Source organism: Akebia trifoliata, chromosome 5 (genome assembly GCF_017979445.1).
Source record: "Akebia trifoliata isolate Shusen 1 chromosome 5, ASM1797944v1, whole genome shotgun sequence".
Lineage (NCBI taxonomy): Eukaryota > Viridiplantae > Streptophyta > Magnoliopsida > Ranunculales > Lardizabalaceae > Akebia > Akebia trifoliata.
The window spans coordinates 5,989,403-6,010,767 of NC_141379.1; the positions used below are offsets into that span (position 1 = coordinate 5,989,403).

At 36.8% G+C, this 21,365-nt stretch overlaps 1 protein-coding gene across 2 annotated transcripts; it reads left to right on the forward strand.

Moving 5' to 3' along the window:
• Positions 1-1,699: 1,699 nt before the first annotated feature.
• Positions 1,700-5,353, forward strand: LOC147401251 (pentatricopeptide repeat-containing protein At1g74630-like). 2 transcript variants are annotated; one of them, XR_015178381.1, is made up of 2 exons: positions 1,700-4,193; positions 4,949-5,353. XR_015178381.1 is itself a non-coding variant. In XM_086442450.1 (1 exon), the coding sequence occupies exon 1, from the start codon at positions 2,135-2,137 to the stop codon at positions 4,064-4,066; it is 1,932 nt and encodes a 643-aa protein (XP_086298576.1). In that variant the 5' UTR covers positions 1,700-2,134; the 3' UTR covers positions 4,067-4,415. The 2 variants fall into 2 exon arrangements, 1 of the variants encoding a protein (XP_086298576.1); XM_086442450.1 differs by lacking the exon at positions 4,949-5,353 and having other exon boundaries at positions 1,700-4,415.
• Positions 5,354-21,365: the final 16,012 nt, after the last annotated feature.

Below are 21,365 nucleotides of genomic sequence, written 5' to 3' on the forward strand. Positions count from 1 at the left end.
TTATAAATCACATCTCTTTTTCTCAGACAATTGTAACTTAACCATAATTAGTAATTCGGTAACAACAAAAAATCAGTATGAGAATAATTCTAATACAATTCAGAATACATATTTAGTAGTTCATACAAAAATTCAGTCAAAAATACAAAGAACAGCATAAATGCGATACGAGAATGATTCGAATTCCACACTATATAAATATTACAAAAATTCATGTGTATACATACTAAATTCTTCACACTCATATCCAAAAATCAAGAACACTTATACTTCTATGGATGTTTATCAAACATATAAGCCAAACTAAAATCAAGAACACTGGGATACTTCTAGATAGAAAAATTTTAAAACTAAAAATATAATTACTTTTAATAATTTATCGTACTATTAGCACACATCTTGATAATGCAAAACACATACTATTATTTAAATAAATAAAAAAGGAATAAAATGATTAAAATGGGAGAGAGAAAGACATAAAAGAAATAATAAAAAAAATGATTGTTTAATGGTGAAGCTTTAGGTGTAAAGAGAAAATAATGAGCATATATTATCGTGCGATATGAGATAGTTTATTTATTTATTTTAATTTATGAAAATAAGGGTTAGTGTGTGTTTTTACCCCCGGAAGAAATTCAGGTATAATTGGCGAACTAACTATGATCATAACCATGAAGCTCATTTATAAGTAGAGCTGTCAATGGGCCGGATTTTGGCCCATATGACTTGTTATGGATCGGATTTGGATTTAGTTATTAAGTCTATTTAGTTATCGGGCGGAGCAGGCTAAGTTCGTTTAATAATAGGGCCGGGTTTGAATTTTGATTGTAAGCTCTGTGGGTGGTCTGGCCTGTTGTACTATATTAAATATAATACATAATACTTTTATTATAAATTAATAATGATCTCCTTACCTTCGTGGTGTCTTTGAAAATAGATTTGGCCAGATTCGACCTGGAAATGGTCCGAATGTAGGTGGAAGTGGACCGAGCTTAGTCTAAGGTTTAATTTAATAAGCCCGGTCCATTGATCGCCCTACTTATAAACTTTTGAGATTAGTGTTTAGAGAATCATTTCTTGTCAATAATACTATGTATCAATGGCTACTTTTTTAATTAAAAAAAGATGGACACTTTAACATAGGATGTCAAGATAGACTAAGGTGTTGTTTGTTAAACTGAAAAAAATAAGTGTTGAATAACATTAGGTGCTGAAACTTATAAGCGCTGAATTTAAGTGTTGAAAAAATTATTTGTTTAGATGTAGAATCATTTTTGTTACACATTGTTGAAATTGATAAATTATTTTTTTACCCTTATAATCATATTATACATTGTTTGCATGTTTCAAATGCATATTTTTTTATTAAATATAATAAAATATATTATTTCTTATAAAATTAAAATATAATCCATTTTTAAATAATAAGTAATACTAAAATTTTTAATTTATAAATATAATTTTTATTTCTAAAAGTCCATAAATTTCAAATTAAAAATAATAATATCATACAAGTCATCAAAATTTGAAATTAACATTGAAAAAACTTAATTTGAGATGAATAATTTTCGATGGACATGAAGGATGTGCAATTTTAAAAGCACACCATAAATTAATAAGGACAACTCACACCATAACCAAATTTTTTGTCTTATATGGGTTAAGATTTTTTAAATGAATCAATTTTTGGTGAGGATGATTACTCACCAAATCAGTCCATTCCAAAACTTCTAACCACATAATGACTCAACACCTTTTGATGCAGAAATCTTCTACACAAGGAGTCACCAAATTCAGATTCTATGCTCCAACTACCATTTCAGGATCTTGCTGTGGGTATGATTTGTTGAAGCTCCATGTTCAGTGCTGTATGAGTATTGAAGGCATCTCAATAATGAGGTAATTTTTCACTGATGGTTCAACGAAGTGGAGAGGTCAAGGCGTGCTACTTTTGTTGGTTGCCTGGTCTGGTTTATTCCAATAGACCAAAGATAAATTTCAATGTAAATTTAGTGGTAGAATTATGAATGAAGTAATGAACTCAGCCCATTACGCTGCTCAGGTGCGAAACAAACCTTTCTTGTAGCAATTGGTATTCTAATGATTATTTTTTAGGCATAATTTCAATGTGAAAATGAGCTGTAGCGAACAGCTCTGCATCTCTTTGTTGAGAGAATGTAAAACTCTCTACAATCTCAAACAAATCCACGCCTATGCATCTAAAACTGGTCTTCATAATGACCCTTTTATAGCTGGAAAACTCCTCCTCCTCTCTGCTGTCTCCATTACCGATGCTCTCGACTACTCCCGTCATTTATTCCTTCAAATTCCCTCCCCTGACATCTTCATGTATAATACCCTTATTCGAGGACTATCCGAATCAAATTCCCCTCAAAATTCCCTTCTAACATACATTGAAATGCGTCGAAGATCCACACCACTCCCTGATAGTTTCTCCTTTGCTTTCGTTCTCAAAGCCGCAGCAAATTACAAGTCGTTAAATTCTGGAATCCAACTCCATTGTCAGTCCCTCATTCATGGGCTTGATACCCATATCTTCGTTCGGACAACGCTTGTGAGCATGTATGCTGAAAGTGGGTGCATCGCCTCCGCAAGGAAGGCATTCGATGAATTACCGCAACCGAATGTTGTATCGTGGAATGCAATTGTTACTGCTTGTTTTAGGTGTGGGGACGTAAAGGGTGCGGAGATATTGTTTAATAGGATGCCTTTCCGGAATCTTACCTCGTGGAATCTCATGCTTGCCGGATATATGAAAGCCGGGGAGCTCGAGCCCGCGAAAAGAATGTTTGCAGAGATGTCTGTGAAAGATCCCGTCTCTTGGAGTACGATGATTGTTGGGTTTTCTCATAATGGTCGTTTTGAAGAGGCTTTTGTATTTTATCAAGAATCGCAATCGGTGGGGATGAGACCAAATGAGGTGAGCTTGACGGGGGTACTCTCAGCTTGTGCACAAGCCGGTGCATTTGAATTTGGAAGAATTTTACATGGGTACATAGTAAAATCAGGATTTGATTGGATTGTTTCTGTGAGTAATGCGTTATTGGATACATATTCAAGATGCGGGAACATAAGCATGGCCCATTTGGTCTTTGATCGGATGATACAAAAGAAGAATATTGTTTCTTGGACTTCAATGATTGCAGGGTTCGCAATGCATGGTTATGGTGAGCAAGCTATACAACTCTTCCATGAGATGGAGGAATCTGGAATGAGGCCCGATGGCATTACCTTCATTTCGATCCTTTATGCTTGCAGTCATGCTGGATTGATTGAACAAGGAAATGGGTATTTCCGTAAAATGAAGGCGGCTTATGAGATTGAACCATCCATAGAGCATTACGGTTGCATGGTTGATTTATTTGGTCGGGCTGGCCTATTGAACAAGGCCTATGAGTTTGTAATAGGAATGCCCATTGAGCCCAATGTTGTTATTTGGCGAACTCTTCTTGGTGCGTGTAGTATTCATGGGGATGTCAGATTGGCAGAACGGGTGAAGGAACGGCTTTGCGAGCTAGATCCTGACAATTCGGGTGACCATGTTTTGTTATCAAACATATATGCCATAGCTGGTAAATGGAAGGATGTTGCCTTTGTAAGGAACTCAATGACTGATCGAAGGATCAAGAAGGAACCCGGTTGGAGTATGATTGAGGTCGACAAGGTTATGCATAGTTTTGTGGTGGGTGAAGGGATGAATGGGGTTACAATGCAGGCTTATGAGAAGCTCGCGGAGATTATGTCGAGAATCAGGATTGAAGGAGGTTACATCCCACAAGTTGGGAGTGTCCTGCATGATATAGAGGAGGAAGAGAAGGAAAATGCGGTCTCTATGCACAGCGAGAAACTTGCGGTTGCCTTTGGCATGGCGAGATTGTGTAAGGGAAGCATTATAAGAATTGTGAAGAATCTAAGAGTTTGTAGGGATTGCCATACCGTGATGAAATTAATATCAAAGGTGTATAAACGGGAGATTGTATTGAGGGATCGTAATCGGTTTCATTCTTTCCAAGAGGGATATTGTTCTTGTAGAGATTACTGGTGACATTTTCGCCTGAAACAACAATCGATGCCTGTGAAAAGGAATAAAGTGCACAATCTCATTTATATGAAGTTATTGAAGCTGTTGAGCTCATGAATGATAAGCACAAAAGATGACTAGAAGGAAGAAGGTTGGCAATATGAGCCAGCCATTCTATACGTTTATACCATATCCTTTTCCACTTTTCAAATGATTTTGTTTGTAAGGATGGGTAGGAGTGTTTAGGGCTAAAAATGGGTTGGACCCTGATCGGGTCTAAGTGTATCAATATTCAGATCTGAATTTTTTATCTCGATCCAAATCCGACTCGGATCCTATTAGATAAAATCATATCCAAATCATTTTGTTTTCACTTAAATTGGATCTAACCCGGCCCTACCTGAATTGTTTGATTTAGATTGGGTCGGATCAGATATCTGGATTGTTTAACATTTTCTACCATACTTCTTTGCTTATTGCTATACTATTCTATTTTACCATTATAATCATTTTATTTTATAAGAATTCATATTGTATTAAAGTAGTAGAAAAATGATATTTTGAAAAACCTAAAAATATAATTTTTAAAGTAAATATATCATTCAGATCTAGACGGATATAGGGATGGATCCGGATCCAACTCAAATCAAGGAACATCAAACCATATTCGACCCCTTTTTTTTATTTGGATCCATTCCAAGTGTCCAAACCCACTAAATTCGAATTTCAGATAAAATCCCACCAAATTTTATGTCCTAAGAATGTTTCATCGGGTTAATTTCGACCTCAAATACGCATTTGCATCTGTAACGTGTCTAGGAGTAATTTTCATCTTTCAAAGTCTAATTTATACTCAATGTAAAAGGATGATATAACCCAATAATGACTGAACACCTTTTAATGCAGAAATCTTCTACACAAGGAGTCACCAAATTCAGAATCTATGCTCAAACTACCATTTCAGGATCTTGCTGTGTGTATGATTTGTTGAAGCTCCATGTTCAATGCTGTATGAGTATTGAAGGCATCTCAATAATGAGGTGATATTTTCATTGATCATTCAACGAAGTGGTGAGGTCAAGGTGTGCTACTTTTGTTGGTTGCCTGGTCTGGTTTATTCCAATAGGCCAAAGATAAATTTCAATGTGAATATGTTGGAGAATTTAGTGGTAGAATTATGAATGAAGTAATGAACTCAGCCCATTAAGCTGCTCAGGTGCGAAACAAACCTTTCTTGTACCACTTGGTATTCTAATGACCTTTCTGCTCTGATTATTTTTTAAGCATAATTTTTTATGATGCTTAAATTAGCATATTATGATATAACATTTGTATTTGATTGCTTAAATTAGAATATTATGATATATAAATTTAATTTGCTTATTTAAATTAACATTTTAAGATATAATAATTTCATTTGCTCAAGTCTGTAACCTTTTGATTGTAATTTTATCAGATTTTCAAGATAAACAGATTGAATTTTTCCGTAACATAGACAATTATGTGTTCTGCCCTTTGAAGTCAGTAATATGTGTGACATTTTTACTAGAACATTGAAAAAAAATTCATTTAGCTGGTACAATTATGTTTCCTACGAACAAACTCGTTTTATCGACATATGTTCTTTTAATCATACGTAGATCCCTCCATGAATACTTGGGTAATGTTGAATTGCTTGAGTCAGATGGTCAGCTGCTAATTTACACAATTTAATGGGATGAGTCTGAGTTTGATGCGAAGTCACGGATGCCCGACATGTCAGTATGCATTTTGAATTCAATGCTCCACACCTAAATCTTCTCTATGCTAAATGACCTAAATGCACTCATTTTCACTGTCTAACAAACAAATCCTTTGTTTTTCTTTCCAAATCAATCATCACCTTTGAAACCCATATTCAATGATCCACTACCTAAATCTTCTCTATATCAAATGACTTAAATGCCTTCATCTTCAATGTCTAACAAAAAAATCCCTTGTTTTTCCTCCCTTAAGACCAAACATCTTAAATACTTGAATTTTCATCTTCAAAACCGACCCTTCAACTTCAATGATGGTATTTTGATAAATAAATAAATAAAAATAGATTTTCTACAAAGGATTAATGTTAGGTTGAAAATGGTGGATTTGAAGTAAGGTTTTAGAAACATAAATAGAAGAACATGAAAGTGACTGACCGACTAACTGGTTTTGGAAAGAAAAACAATGGCTTTTTGTTTAGAGGTTAAAGATAAGGGTATTTAAGTCGTTTTTTCACAGGGAAGACCGAGAAAGTGGAGCGTTGAAATTTAGAAGATGATGTGGTGGGTATGCATGACCCTTATTATGCAAAGTCCTCGCAACAAACTCGCTTCCTATTGGTTTTGGTTTTTTTCGGAACCTAGGTATCTAGGCCTCTTAGAGCACTGGACCAATCCTCTGGGACGTGCAATCCCCTTCCCCAACACGCACCAAGTACTTTCTACGATAAATCCCTGAGTGTGGCCCCTAAGGGATATTTTAAGGGCTTCCTAATGGGATTGTTGTTGCCAATTGTAGAAATCCCTATTAAGAACTTACCTGATTAAAAGTGCTAGCTAGCCTAATTGGTAAAGTCTGTGAATGATGATACCATAGACTTGGGTTCAATTCCTGTCGTAACCAAATTAATGATCTCATTAGACTCTTGAGTCATAGAAAGTTTTATCCAAGTTAAGGATTAACTTAGTGTCTGTTTGTTTGATGTGAAGATATTTTCACAATAAAATCATTTGTTTGGCAAATTGCTTTTATATTAGTTTGAGTCTCCACAATTGCTTAATGAAAAATGGACCCTTTGTGATGTCCACCATTTTGACTACTTTTTTTTTTCTTCCAAAAAATCTTCTATGCTATCAATTGATAATAGTACTAATGTTTAGGGAAGTACTGCAATTTTACAGAAAACAGATTTTGATATATCTTTTAGATTGTTTGTGTTGGAGAAAACCATCCTTTTAAGTTGTCAAAATTTACAAAAATGTTCCAATCCGTCAAATCTGAAATGAAACATAACAAGGAACTTTTTTTTTCTGTCTTGTTGCCATACCTTGCTTACTTGACTTGATTCATGCGGACCTCCCTGCCCCCCAAGCTCAAATTGGTTACTGTTCATTTGCATGAAAATGTATAGTAATAAACCAGATCATCTTTTACTAGAATAGCTAGTTAGTGAAAAGATTGGATTGATTCCCAATTTATATTTTTTATTGATTATGGTGGTATATTTATATACCAAATTACAACTGAAACTAAAACTAAATCTCCTTGAATCAAGGAGTACATATTTATCTACGATTAACATTCCAAGAATAGAAACAGAATCAAAATAGAATAGGAAATAGAATGTGCACAGTGTGCATATCTTTATCAACAAAATCAAAACAGAAATAGAATGTATGTAGTGTGCATATCTTTATCACTCCCCCTCAAATTGGAGCATATATGTCGATAATGCACAACTTGCGAATTAAATGATGAAATTGCCGTGCACCAAGAGCCTTGGTGAGCTTGATGATCGGTAGAAATATGCAAGGTGCGAATAAGACTAGCTTGAAGCTTCTTGTGAACAAGGTGGCAATCGATTTCAATGTGTTTAGTCCTTTCACGAAAGACTAGATTGGAAGCGATATGGAGAGTAGCTTGATTGTCATAGAATAGTAGCGTCGGCTGAAGATGAGGTATATGTGAATCTTTTAATAAGTAAGTCAGCCACGTAACTTCGCAACAAGTGGTGGCCATGGACCTATATTCTGTTTCAGCCGAAGACCGCGATACATGGTTTGCTTTTTGATTTCCATGAAACCAGTGAATCTCCATAATGCAATAGCCAGTCATAGATCGACAAGTGGTGGGACAACGTGCCCAATCAGAATCACAAAATGCTTGTAGCTAGATGGAGCTCGAAGAGGACAAGAATATGCCTTGGCTTGGCGATTGTTTCAAGTATCGTAAGACACGGTGAGCAGCTTTTAGATGTGTGTTTGTGCAGTTTATCCATAAACTGTCTTAAAATTTGGACAACGCACATGATGTCTGCTCTAGTAACCGTGAGATAAATAAGTCAACCAATTAAGCGGCAATAGGTAGAGGTGTAGACACCCCAATTTGAAAGGACCCCTACTCGAAAGGGCCCAAAAATACCAAGTTTTCAACAAAATTTGTCAACAGGCTTCAAAGGCCAAAATTAGTGAAAAGTGACATTTTGATCGAACAGAGGTTCCTAAGACCCCCTAAGGGTCTAATGGGCCCACCAAAAGGATTTGGCCTACACTACACCTTCCCATCCTTTACCGCTCCATTCCCGAAATAAAAAATACCTAATTTTCAATAAAATTTACCAACGGGCCTAAAAAGTCCAATTTGTTAACATGTGGCATTTTGACCAATCTAAGAATTCCTAAACCCCTTACAAAGATGAATAAATTTAAAATGAGACTTAGGATGATTACCACTTTCTTTACCTTTCATCGCTCCACTCCCGAATCAAAAATACCCCAAGCCCGCTCAAAGCCCATGAACCTCAACTTTTTAAAATTAATTTATCACCTTACCCCCCTAACCTAAATTTAATTCCACATCACCCAAACCTTAAAACCTACTCACTCTCAAAAACTCATTTCAAAATGACCCTAACCAATTCCAAATAACTCAAAATCCTTCATAAAACTCAAGGCCAATATACTAAGGGGACGGTTAGAGGGATGTTCGAAAAACCGTTTGAGAAACCGATGTTTCTCATACATTAGATTTTGAGAAAATAACGATTGAGATGCTTTATGACGTCATTCGGAATGAGAATGTAAGTTTTACATTTTATAAAACAACTCCCTCATTTTGTTTTTTTTTTTTTTAAATAAACTCTCATTCTCTCATTCGTCTCGACAGAAACCCAAACCTTCGTCTTGACAGAACGACTGAAAATCGATTGTTTTCGTCTCCATCGATCAACTGAACTCTCTCTCTCTTTCTCTCTCTCTCTCTCTCTCTCAACAGAACGACTGATCGACTGTTGTTGTGTTGTGCTGTAATTGTAGATCAGCTCATGTAATAGTAGTGATGGGTTGGTGGAAGGGCAGCTGATGATGATGAAGCAGTGGTGGTTGAAGAAGAGAATCCTGATGATGCTGCAGTAGAGAACAGTGGCATTAGGCCCACGTTGTTGCCATTGAGGCCGCCGTGCATTTTCCATGCCCAGTTCAAGGGTCCGGTTGGACCTACTTCGACCCTCTTCTCTATCGCACTTCCCTGTCATATAAGAAACAAAAAAAGTCAAACACTATCTCAGAGAGAGAGAGAGAGTTCAGTCGATTTGAACACCGAACCATTGGATAGAGTTGAGAAAGAGAAAGAGAGAGAGAGAGAGAGAGAGAGAGAGAGAGGAGGGGAGGAGGAGGTTGAAGACGATGAGCTTGCCCACAATCGTGGGTTGTGAGTTCGTTGATAGAGAGAGAGAGGAGGGGAGGAGGAGGTTGAAGACAATGGGTTTGGGAGGAGGAGGTTGAAGACGATGAGTTTGCCCACAATCATGGGTTGTGAGTTCGTTGAGAGAGAGAAAGAGAGACAGAGACAGGCACAAACAGAGGAGGGGAGGAGGAGGTTGAAGACAATGGGTTTGGGAGGATTCATTTTAATAAGTTAGAAAATGGATAAAGTTTTTTGGAAATATATAAAATCTTTTACAAAAATAGTTGGTTTCCAACTGTTTGACAAATGCAATCCAAGCCGTTTAACTATCCAAATCCAACGGCTTTACAACATCGATTTCCAATGGGGTTTTTCAAACGTCCCTCGAACCATCCCCATATATTAAAGCTCACAAATCATTATCTATATCTAATCCACCTCCATACCCATACCCATAACCCTAACCTACAAGCTATTATCCATTTCAACCAATCACCATCTTTATCATCAAATATGACACATGTCATCACCCATTCTCACCTCCCTCATCCAACTACCTACCCACGTCACTTTTTTCTAACAATCTATCTACCTACATCACCTCTCTCCACAAATCATCTCAATCCATACCCTTCTCTAACCACTCACCTCACATTTCTCTTACACAACCAACTACCCACATCACAACCCATATCCCTTACACCTTAACCCATCACCTTTCTCTAAACACTCCACCAACTCACATCACACCCCATACCTCCCCTCATCATTTCTTACAAAATTATTCTCACAAACTTAACCCACACCCCTCATCTTCAATCAAACACTTACTTTCACCAATCTATTCATCTAATCACCTCACCTCCCTATCTCCTTTTAACACATGTCATCATCTCCTTAACCTCCCTAAAAGTCCAAACACCTAACTCCTTACACAATCCATTCTCGTAATCTAAACACCCCACCTCTTCAACCAACTGAACACTCAATCAAATACCTAACTCCTTACACCCATATTCTCTCTATCACACATCACTCATCTTACCTCATCAAACACTCTACCCAAATGGATTGGATAAGATCCAAACCATTTGGATCAAAACATTATCCATTTTCACTTATTACACAATTACCCTTCTCCTAACTCTAAATTTCATACCCCTCACCTTCAATACCTATGTCATTCTCTACTCTCCCAACACTTCACCCCATTGTATCCCTAAAGTATCCTCCCAACACCTTTAAATACCCCATTTATTTCTCAAATCAAACCCCCACCAAGTCTCCCATTAAAAAAATTTACTCTCTACCCATCTCTTCTCTACTCTCACACTAATCTTCTAAAAAAAGATATACTCTCATGTTCTACTAAGGACTCAAGAAGACATAGAAGAAGGAAAAAAAGAAAAGCAACTTTGAAGTTTTAAGGTGGGTCAAAGGAATCTCCTTCCTCTTTCCCTCTCTACCCTCTCCATATCCCTCTTCTATTATCCCTTCTTTCTTTTTAATTTTATTTTTTAAAAAGACTTAGGATGTAATGTTTTCCCTTCCTTATTTACGGTAGATCGGACTTCGATTCGGTTGAAAGTATAGGGATTGTAACCATTTTCAAAACACAACCGTTTTAACTCGTCTAACTATTTTGTGACAATCGACATTTAAGTCCTTCTCAACCCATGCGAATGGACCCCTATCCATTAGCTAACACTTTTCAAAAGTATGTCATGTGAAGGCTAAACTTCTATATGGGTCATCTCCTTCGATGAGATGTTTCTTATAGTCTAAGCCGACATTGAGTCCCTACTTAAGGTACAAGCCACCGACACATGACACTTTTATTTCATCTACATTCTCAATCAAAATGATCGAGTTGAGTTGAGGTTACTTCCACTTAGTGGGGAGAAAAGGGTGCCTAACATTTCATTTTCTCCAATCGAACCGCTTACCCCGATTTCAAGGTTGATTAGTACTTTATTCAAGCGAGAGTCACTAAATGCCAAAAATGACATTATTTCGAAAAAAAACACATTTCAAGTGACCATTCACACCCTTTTACAAATCTTAGTAGATGTGGTACTCGTAATTAAGAATCACACATCTATAAGAGGGATCCGCCAAAAATTCACCCTTAGTAGTACTGAGCTTAAGGTTTTGTTCCATAGGAAACATAACCAGACGTGTACCTAAAAAACCAATGTCTTGTAGAACATCAAGGGCATATTTTCGTTGAGAAAAGAATATTCCCTTCTTAGAACGGGCGACCTCGATCCCAAGAAAATATTTAAGATGTCCAAGATCCTTGAGGTAAAAACGAGAATGAAGATAATATTTTAAAGCATCAATAGATCGTAAATCATTACTTGCAAGGATAACATCATCAAGATAAACTAGCACGACAGTAAAAGAAGCACCATTGGAGTGAGTAATGAGGGAATAATCGACTTTAGACTGAACATAGCCAGCAGTAAGAAGGGCATTTGAAAATTTGAGCAACCATTGGCGAGATGCTTGTTTCAGTCCATAAAATAACTTGTTAAGTTTACAAAGGCGAGTCTCCCCCTTACTATCAAACTTGGGTGAAAGATGCATATAAACCTCTTCATCGAGATCACCATGTAAGAAGGCGTTGTTGACATCAAGTTGATGTAAATGCCAATTGTGAATCGTAGTAAGAGCAAGCAAGACTCAAATAGTGACCAATTTAGCCACTGGTGCAAAGGTATCCTTGTAATCGAGCCTCCATTTTTGGTGGTATCCTTTTGCAACTAACTGAGCTTTGTAGCGCTCAATAGTCTCATCGGCTCTGTGTTTGATCTTGTACACCCATTTGCAGCCAATAGGGGTTGTTCTGGGAGGTAAAGTGGTAAGTATCCAAGTATTGTTGGCTTCAAGTGCTTGGATTTAGGCTTGCATAGCATCTCGCCATTTGGAATCATGTACAACCTGTGAATAGCATTGGGGTGCACTAATAGCAGAAATAAATGCTACAAAAGCTTTATGAGCTTGGGAGCAACGATGATATGAAGTAAACTTAAATAAAGGATGGGTTGTACTGACTGGTGTGACCAATGCCGAGATGGAAGATTAGGCTGAGCGAGAAGGTAGTCCTGGACCAACATGAGAGTCTTGCAAGTAGCCGAGCTGCTTGATAACACAATAAGGCCAAGAGGGAACAATATCCAGTGAAGGAATGGACGAAGTCTCAACTGGGGATGTAGGTGAAGGTGGAATTTGTGAGATTGGAATCTCTGGTGGGGTGATTGAGGCATAGGATGAGAAGGTGAAGAAGTTGATTCAATGATCTCCACGAGTTCACTGGGGAAGACAGTAGACATGGTGCCTGAGGGTATAATGGGTTGAAGGATAGGTGAAGGTGATGCAATAGAATTAGTGGGCATGGAAGAAGAGATATTTCCAAGAAAAGGAAATTGATGTTCATAAAAGACAACATCACGAGAAGTAAAGATTTTATGAGTCTCGAGGTCATAGACCTTGTAACCTTTTTGGCCGTGTGGGTATCCAAGAAATATGCATCGTTTGGCTCAAGCATAAAATTTGAAAAGCTTAAGTGCGTGGGTGGATGCAAAACAAAGGCAACCAAATACTCTCAGATAAAGATAAGATGGTGTCACTTTGAACAACATTTCATAAGGTGATTTCCTATATAGTAAAGGGGTAGGGGTCCGATTAATGAGATAAGTGATTGTGAGAATGGCTTTCCCCCAAAATCATTTTGGTAAACCGATTTGAAATAATAGGGCTCGAGCAACATTTAAGAGATGGCGATGCTTTTGCTCCACCACTCCATTTTGTTGTGGGTGTCTAGACAACTAGTCTGATGTATAATCCTTTTTTCGGAGTAAAAAATGGGCATGCGAAATTTCAAACTATTATCACTACGAATGATTTTAACCTGAAGATCAAATTGAGTTTCAATTAATTGGATGAAAGACTTTAAATGAAAATGAGTTTCTATTTCATGTTTCATCAAATATACCCAAGTGCACCTAGTGTAGTCATCCACAATGGTAAGGAAATACCGAGCCCCAGAGATAAAACATGTGCGATACCTACCCCAAATATCAATTTGCAACAACTCAAAAGGTGAAGAAGTAGATCTATTACTTAAAGGAAATTTAAGTCTACTTTGTTTAGCTAAAGGACAAATAGAACAAATTGGAATATCATAACAAGTAATGTCGGAAACATTCTTTCAAATAGAATGTAAACATTTATTTGATAAATGCCCCAATCGTTGGTGCCAAAGCATGGAAATTGACGAAATCGTTTCTGATGCAGCACAGAAAGAAGCAATGAGGTAGTATAGTCCTCCTCGTTCTCTACCTATCCCAATCATTATCCTCGAGCGTTGGTCTTGAATGACACAAGAATCAGAAGTGAAAATCAATTAACAATTGGAATCTTGTGTGAGTTTACTAATAGAGATAAGATTAAATTGAAAATAAGGCACACATAACACATTTTGGAGTGTCAATAAGGATGAAATAACCACATAACCAACATGGGAGACAGGTGCAATAGTGCCATCTGGAAGTTTAACAGTACTATACCCATAGGAATGAATAGAAGTGAGTAGAGATGGTGATTTGACCATATGATCTATTGCACCACTATCAAGGATCCATAGTCTAGAATCAACAATGGATGAAAGGCTTAAGGAAATACCTGAGAGATCAGAGGTGGAGGTTGTGCTACCTGCATGGTTAGCAATATGTGATGGCTTGCTGAAGAGGGCTATGAGTTGGCGACATTGTTCTTGTGTGAACGGGAGATCATTTCCATGTTGCTGGTTGTTAAAGGCTGAGAATGCCACTTGATTAGCCTTTGCACTAGTTGAAGCTTTGTGGAAACGATGTCCCAGTGGATATCCATGAATAAGATATCATTTGGTCATTGTGTGACTAATTTTGCCACAATGTTCACATGTGGGTCATTCGCAAGTACTTCTGTTCTTCTTGTCCCTGTCTTTGTGATTCCCTATCTCTCGTATTGTGATGTTACCTTTGGAGGCAAGTGCAGTGGCTTCAGGCATAGAGATAACTGAGGTTATCTCTCTTTGTCACTCTTCTTGCAGTACTAAAGAGAAAACTCTATTGACTGAAGGGAGTGGATCCATTAGTACAATTTGGCCTCGAACCATGGAATATGATTCATGTAATCTCATGAGAAACTTCATGATTCTTTGCCGCTTTTTGGTATTCAAGAGCTTCTTTCATGGCATCACAAAAACAAAAAGGTGTGGGGGATAGTGCATTAAGTTCATCCCAAAGTCCCTTCAGTTTTGTGAAATATGCAACGATGAACATGGTGTCCTGTGTAAGATAATCCCACTTTCAATTTGGAAAATATGGGGAGCATTAGTTTGCAAAAAACATTCATTCAGGTCCTTCCACATTTCGTGGGCTGATTCGGAATAAATCACACTGAAAGCGCCCTCGATCCGCGGGGTGCGCGAATCCGCTTTTGACCCTTGAGGTTTGGGAGTCGCCACCTAGTTGTTAAGGTCTAGGAACCAAACTGACTCTAAAAAAAGCAAACTAATCTACGAAAGAGAAAAAGAGTCCGGGGATCACGTTACGGGGTTGGAAGGTGTTAGGCACCAACCCCGCCCGGCCAAAGCCGGTCTCTACTAACGTCCCAAATAAATCACATTGCTAAAAACCTAGATAAAAATAAAAATAAAAAATTTTATACCTTTCCGATAGCAAGGATTTTGTTTCCTCAGATCTGACAAAAATAGCTCATTGTACCGTACTCCCTTGCTTCGTCCTGTCTCCGAATTTGATTTCGGATCTCCAAGGCAAAGTATCTCCTTATTTTTGGATCTGAACTCTTCAAGTTTGTTGCGGATTTTGGGATGTTTTTGGAAGGCTTTTAGGCGTTCTTTAGGCGAAAATCGAAAGAGGGATGTTAGGTAAAGAGTTGGGACTCCAAAACTAGGGTTTATGGGAGGCTAGGGGGGCTTCTAGACCTATTTCTCTTAGGGTTTATCATTTGATACGAAAATAGGGTGTGAGCACCTCTATTTATAGATGTTTTTAGGGGTTGATTTGGATAGAGTTAATATTTAATTAGAGTTCTTTTAATTAGAGTTGTGTTTTAGTTAGACTTGTTTTAGGTAGAATTGTGTTTTAATTAGAATTGTTTTAGGTAGAATTGTTTTTAAGTAAGAACTCTATTAGATTGAGTTATTATTTAATTAGAACTCTATTATGACTTTTGGTCTTATTTGATTGACTTTTAATTTTTTGACTTTAGTCTTAATTGATTGACTTTTAATATCTTGACTTCAGTCTGTCTTAATTGACTTTTAATTTTGAATTTAGTCTCACTTGATTGAATTTAATACCTTGACCTTAGTCTTGCTTGATTGACTTTTAATTTTTGGAGAACCCCCCTCTAAAATATTTTTAATTCTTTGGACCCCCAAATAGAGGGGTCCTTAAAGAAATATCTCACGAACCCTCAACAATTTTACTTGAAAACCCGATTGATCGATTTCTTCGGTTCAAAATTTTAAATTAATTTCATTAATGTTTCACTTTAATTATTTAATGTTTTATTTATTAATTTTGAATTTTTTAATTATGAACTTTGTGAAATTACCGTTTTGCCCCCGGAGAGGATTTTTCACGTTTTAAGTCGGTTTTTAATGTTCTAGGATGTTTTAGAATCAATTTTTCGTAAGGAATTCAATGGAAATATTAGTTTGTGTCATTTATGAAATTTTTTGTGTGAAATGGTCATGAACTTTATGAGGGGCATTTTCGTAATTTTGTCAAATTCTGTTAAAATTGGCTAAATGATTTATTTGGTTCTGATTTGTTATTTTATGTGTTCGAGAGAGTTTTCCTAAGCGTAACGTAGGCTCTAGGGTTATTTTGAGGTTAGGGGTATTTTGATAATTTGGTCAATTTTTAGTGATTTTTATCGTGAAACTTCTTTTTGGTCTGCAAGATGATGATTTCTATATTTCTGGGGTCGTATTTTTCTAACGTAGCGTGGTTTCTAAGGTTTTGTCAATTCGAGATACCTCATTCGGATTTTTGAAACATATCGGATAACAAAATAAAGTAATGGAATACACATCCATCATTGGGAATCATTGCGATCGGGTTGACGAGTTGATTAATCAGGCGGATGCAAAAATGGGGAGTCTACAAATGCCCCTCTTTGGCAGAGGGTTGAAGCAAACTAGATAGCAAATCTATTTCGGTAGATAGTGCGATATCCGAATGTCAAAGCTAGTGACAGTTCATTTTGCAGCCTGATTTAGTAATTCGTCAGGGTGTTCGGATCTTTGAGCGTAAAACTCTCCCCGAACTAAAAGGTTGTTAGGTCCTCGAGCTTGAACTCTCACTGACGATGTCAGATCCTCGAATTTTATAAAATTCTCCCTGACTAATGCAAAAGTGCACGTGTGTGCAATGGTGTGATGGTTACTGAGTAAAAATGTGTCAGGTCCTAGAGATCTTCTCTCACTGACAATAATGATTCAAAATTGAAATGCACTTATGCAACGAAAACAATCATGGCAAGATTTAACAATGTGGTAATCGGAGTCATAACATTGTAGGAACTTTGTTAAATCCTATTTGAAATTCTTTTTTAAAGTTCAAAAAAGTTTGAGTCTCGTTTATCGGACTCGAGCCTATTGTAGCCATACTTCTCGGGCTAAGGAACTTAAACAATCTTGTTAATTCATTCTATGATTCAAAAAAGTTGGAGTCTCGTTTCTCAGACTCTGGCTAAGGTTTATAGGAACTTAAACAATCCTATCAAAATTGGAGTCTCGTTTCTCGGACTCGAACTTAGGTTTATGGCACTTCAAAAAGCCTATTCATTATATGATTCAAAAAGTTGGAGTCTCGTTTCTCGGACTCGAACTTAAGTTTGTAGGCACTTCAAAAAGCCTATTCATTCTATGATTCAAAAAGTTGGAGTCTCATTTCTCGGACTCGAACTTAAGTTTGTAGGCACTTCAAAAAGCCTATTCATTCTATGATTCAAAAAGTTGGAGTCTCGTTTTTCAGACTCGAACTTAGGTTTGTAGGCACTTCAAAAAGCCTATTCATTCTATGATTCAAAAAGTTGGAGTCTCGTTTCTCGGACTCGAACTTAGGTTTATAGGCACTTCAAAAAGCCTATTCATTCTATGATTCAAAAAGTTGGAGTTTCGTTTCTTAGACTCGAATTTACTAAGCCACGTTTCTCGGGCTTAGATTTATAGGAATTTAAACAATCCTATTAATTCATTCTATGATTCAAAATCGAGCTTAAAGTTTGAAAGATCAGGCCTTTATTGGCTTATCATGCATCTGGATTCATAATTATCATTGGACTTCGCCGGACTTTTAAGCTTTTGTAAGATTTTTTTTTTATCATGGGATTAAGAACAAAAACTTTAGAATTAAATGACTTTCAAAAATGCCCCTAGTTTCAAGGTTGACTTTAACTAGGACTTGACGAGACTGATGGAATGGATTACGCTTAAAAAATATGGACTCTGATGTATGACAGATAGAAGAACTGACATTCTCTTAAATTTAAGACTCTTAAGATTATCATATGTGCAATAAAGAATTGATCATTATTTTTGAGAAATGCTTGAGCTGGACTTAAAAAATCTTGATAAATATTATAATAGAAGATCTTTCTCTTCAAAATGGTTGATGATTCTACATCTTCCAGTAGCGAACACTTGAACAATTAAACATACTCTTAAAGATCCTACAATGTTCAAGATGACTTCTGATTTTTTTGACTTCAACATTGTCTTCGTCTCGACTTCAACATTGTCTTCTTCGGATGTGAGCTCTTGGTTAAAAATGAATATTGTGGCTTGAATGGTTATGCATTTTCTAGTTTCTACACAAGCTTCCTTCTGAATTTTTCTTTTTGATAGGACTTTTCCTCCCATTTGATGATGCCCTAATTTTTGCCTAGATCGCCTCTTTAGGTTTTCAATCTAGCGGGCTTTATTTTTCTTTTTCTGATGATGCCTTGATTTTTGCCTAGGTCACCTTTTCAGGTTTTCAACCTAGCAGGCTTTCTTTTTTTATGGTTATGCCCTAAATTTTGCCTAAGTCGCCTTTTCGGATTTTCGACTTAGCGGGCTTCTCTTTTTTTTCTTGATGATCTTGAATAACTAACTCGACAACTTCTTAGTTCCTTGCACTTTAACCGAATCAATTAACATTCAGGAGGACTTAATAGGTAGGCTTAGGACATGGTTTAGAAAGAAAGGGTAAAAGGCTCAACTTTCCTAAATGCCCCTAGTCTAATATTCTCTTTTTTTTGTCATTATTTTCTGTAAATTCTTTTGACTCTTTTTTTATGCCCCTAGTTTGGCATTCTTTTCTTTTAAACCTTTCAATAGGGGATTTTCCTTTTGGATAACATTTTTCTTAAGAGAATAGTTTTTTTGTATGACCGAGCCTGAAGTAACTTCTCAGGTTGCCTACGTACCCCAAATATTTTTTTTTCTTTTGGGATCAGGTCAAAACGTAGTTTATACTAAGATATCTCTCCCGAGGTTAGTTGGTGTGGTTTAGAAAGAAGAAGCTATTAATTTTTTAAAGGCTGCGAGGGGCTAAAGAAGGTTTTTTTTTTCTTTTTTGGTAAGATAGGATAATTGTTCGACCAAAGAAGGCCTCATTTGGTAAATGCTGCTTGACTTGGTCAAAGTTTCAGGAATTCGATATTTGGATTGCTCTGTCGAGTAAGATTTCCTTTTGAAGAATGAATATTCTTTAGTCTTCTTTTGTGAAATCGAGTATGATCGAGTTTTCTGATTATTCAACTCTTCTAGAACTTCAAGAAAATCTTTTATTCTTTTGTGAAAGAGAACTCTCTTCTTTTGAGTAAGAAACATGGTAGATCCACTTGTAAGTCTTAGCATCTTTGTCGATGCTTTTAGCTATATCATCTTTGATCGATAATCTTTGACTTTGAAATCACTCTTGACTTGATCTATGTTTTTGTGTAATTCATCCATATATCTTTATGAGACCATGTAAGAACATTATTGAATTTCTCAAGTAAGTTTACTATTCTCTCATGTTTTCCTAAGGATAACGTATCACCAATTTGCACTTCTTGAGTGTACTCTTTAATTCCAATATTTATCAAATTTGATTAGTGAGCTTTAAGTCATTTCTCATGTTAGATTTTATGTTCATATCATTATTGCACACATGATAATCAAAAGCTTCTTTATTTATTGGAATTGAAAAGAACATAGACTGACAAACCTTACTAAAACCCAAAAAAATGAAGAACTGAATTCAAAGACTGACGCAACTAAAGCTAAAAGAAACTAAAAAGACTTAAAAGACGACATCATTCTGAATGGAGGGACACAATTCTAGAGTCTATGCCACTTCAGTTATCTTCGATGGATGACTTGAACTTGTCTGCTTTTATTATCTCTTCATATTCTGATTCAAGCCTATCATATGCTGGACAACTCGTTGCTTTAATAATTTCTCTGTTCTTCAGTTTTGTCACTGTCTTAGGGTAGTTGAGCTCATTCTGGCATGGAGCGAATGCACTGTTAAGATCGATTGGGTGAATGAAGAAAACTGGGTCAACTGATTCGGGTTTTGATATTGATATTAGGTTTAGAGTAGGAGGGGGTTGATTTTGAAAGGTAGGCAAAGGGTTAGTCTTAACATTGGGAGTAGTAGGAGTGGATATGGTGACTTTTCCTTGCTTAATAAGGTCTTGGATAGCATGTCGGAGAGTAATACACCTGTCAAGAACATGACCAGGCATCTGATAGAATTCACAGAATTGCCCATTATCCATGTTTGGGGGAAGAGGATTAGGTAAAGGCTTAGGTTGTAAAGGTGCCAGCAATCCCTTTTTCATCAATTTTTGATAAGCAACACTAAGGGACATTCCAAGATTGGCAAACTGTCTCCTAGGCTTAGCTTGTGAAGGCTGAGTAGCTTGAGGAGATAGTGCGAAGGAGGTGTTGGCTACTTGTAAGGAATTGACATTAGGTTTGAAATGTTTGGGTTTTGACTCAGACGAGTTACCAAAAAGTCCCGAAGAGTAAGCATCTTCAACTTGATTTCCAGCCTCAAGGAGGGATTGAAAAGTAGGCAAGTATTGAGGCATCAAGTACTTGGCATAATTTGGAGTGAGATTCCAAAGGATTATCTTGACTTGTTCCTTCTCTTGAGGTCAGTCCCACAATTGAGCGGCTTTAGCTCTCCATCGAGCAATGAACTCGGTGAAAGTTTCTCCGGGTTTCTGTTTAGTAGTTTCTAGGTCTCTTCTTGTGAGTTCAATATCCGTGTTGAATGAATATCGACCAATAAACTCTTTCATCAATTCATGCCATGTTCTTACCCGAGATGAGTCCAACGACATTAACCAGCGTAGTGCAGGACCTGTCAGGGTTCTTTGAAAAAGTTGAGCCATCTGTTCTTCACTTAGATCCTGAGATTGCATTATGCCGACATATACTTTTAAGTGAGTCCTAGGGCATCCAATACCGTCAAACTTCTCCATATCTGGCATTGTGAACTTTTCTGGTAGACGGACCGTGGGAAACAAGGGCATTGCCCCTAATCCAAGAGTAAGATCATCAGGGTCTTTGATGTTCTTCAAAGCAGTTTCAACTTGAGTTATTCGATGAGCTAGGACAGGGTCGACGTGTAACTGATCATCTTCTTGATTTTCAACGAGGTCAAACACATCCTGAGGTTCTATAGCTTTATCTTTTCCCTTTTCAATTTTCAGGGATTCAATTTGTGTTTGGATAGAAGCAATAATCTGTGCTTGAAAAGATTCTAAAATCTGACGGAGTGCAGCTTCATCCATGGTACTCGTTTCTTCTCGTGGCAAAGACTGACTACTTGGCAATGGA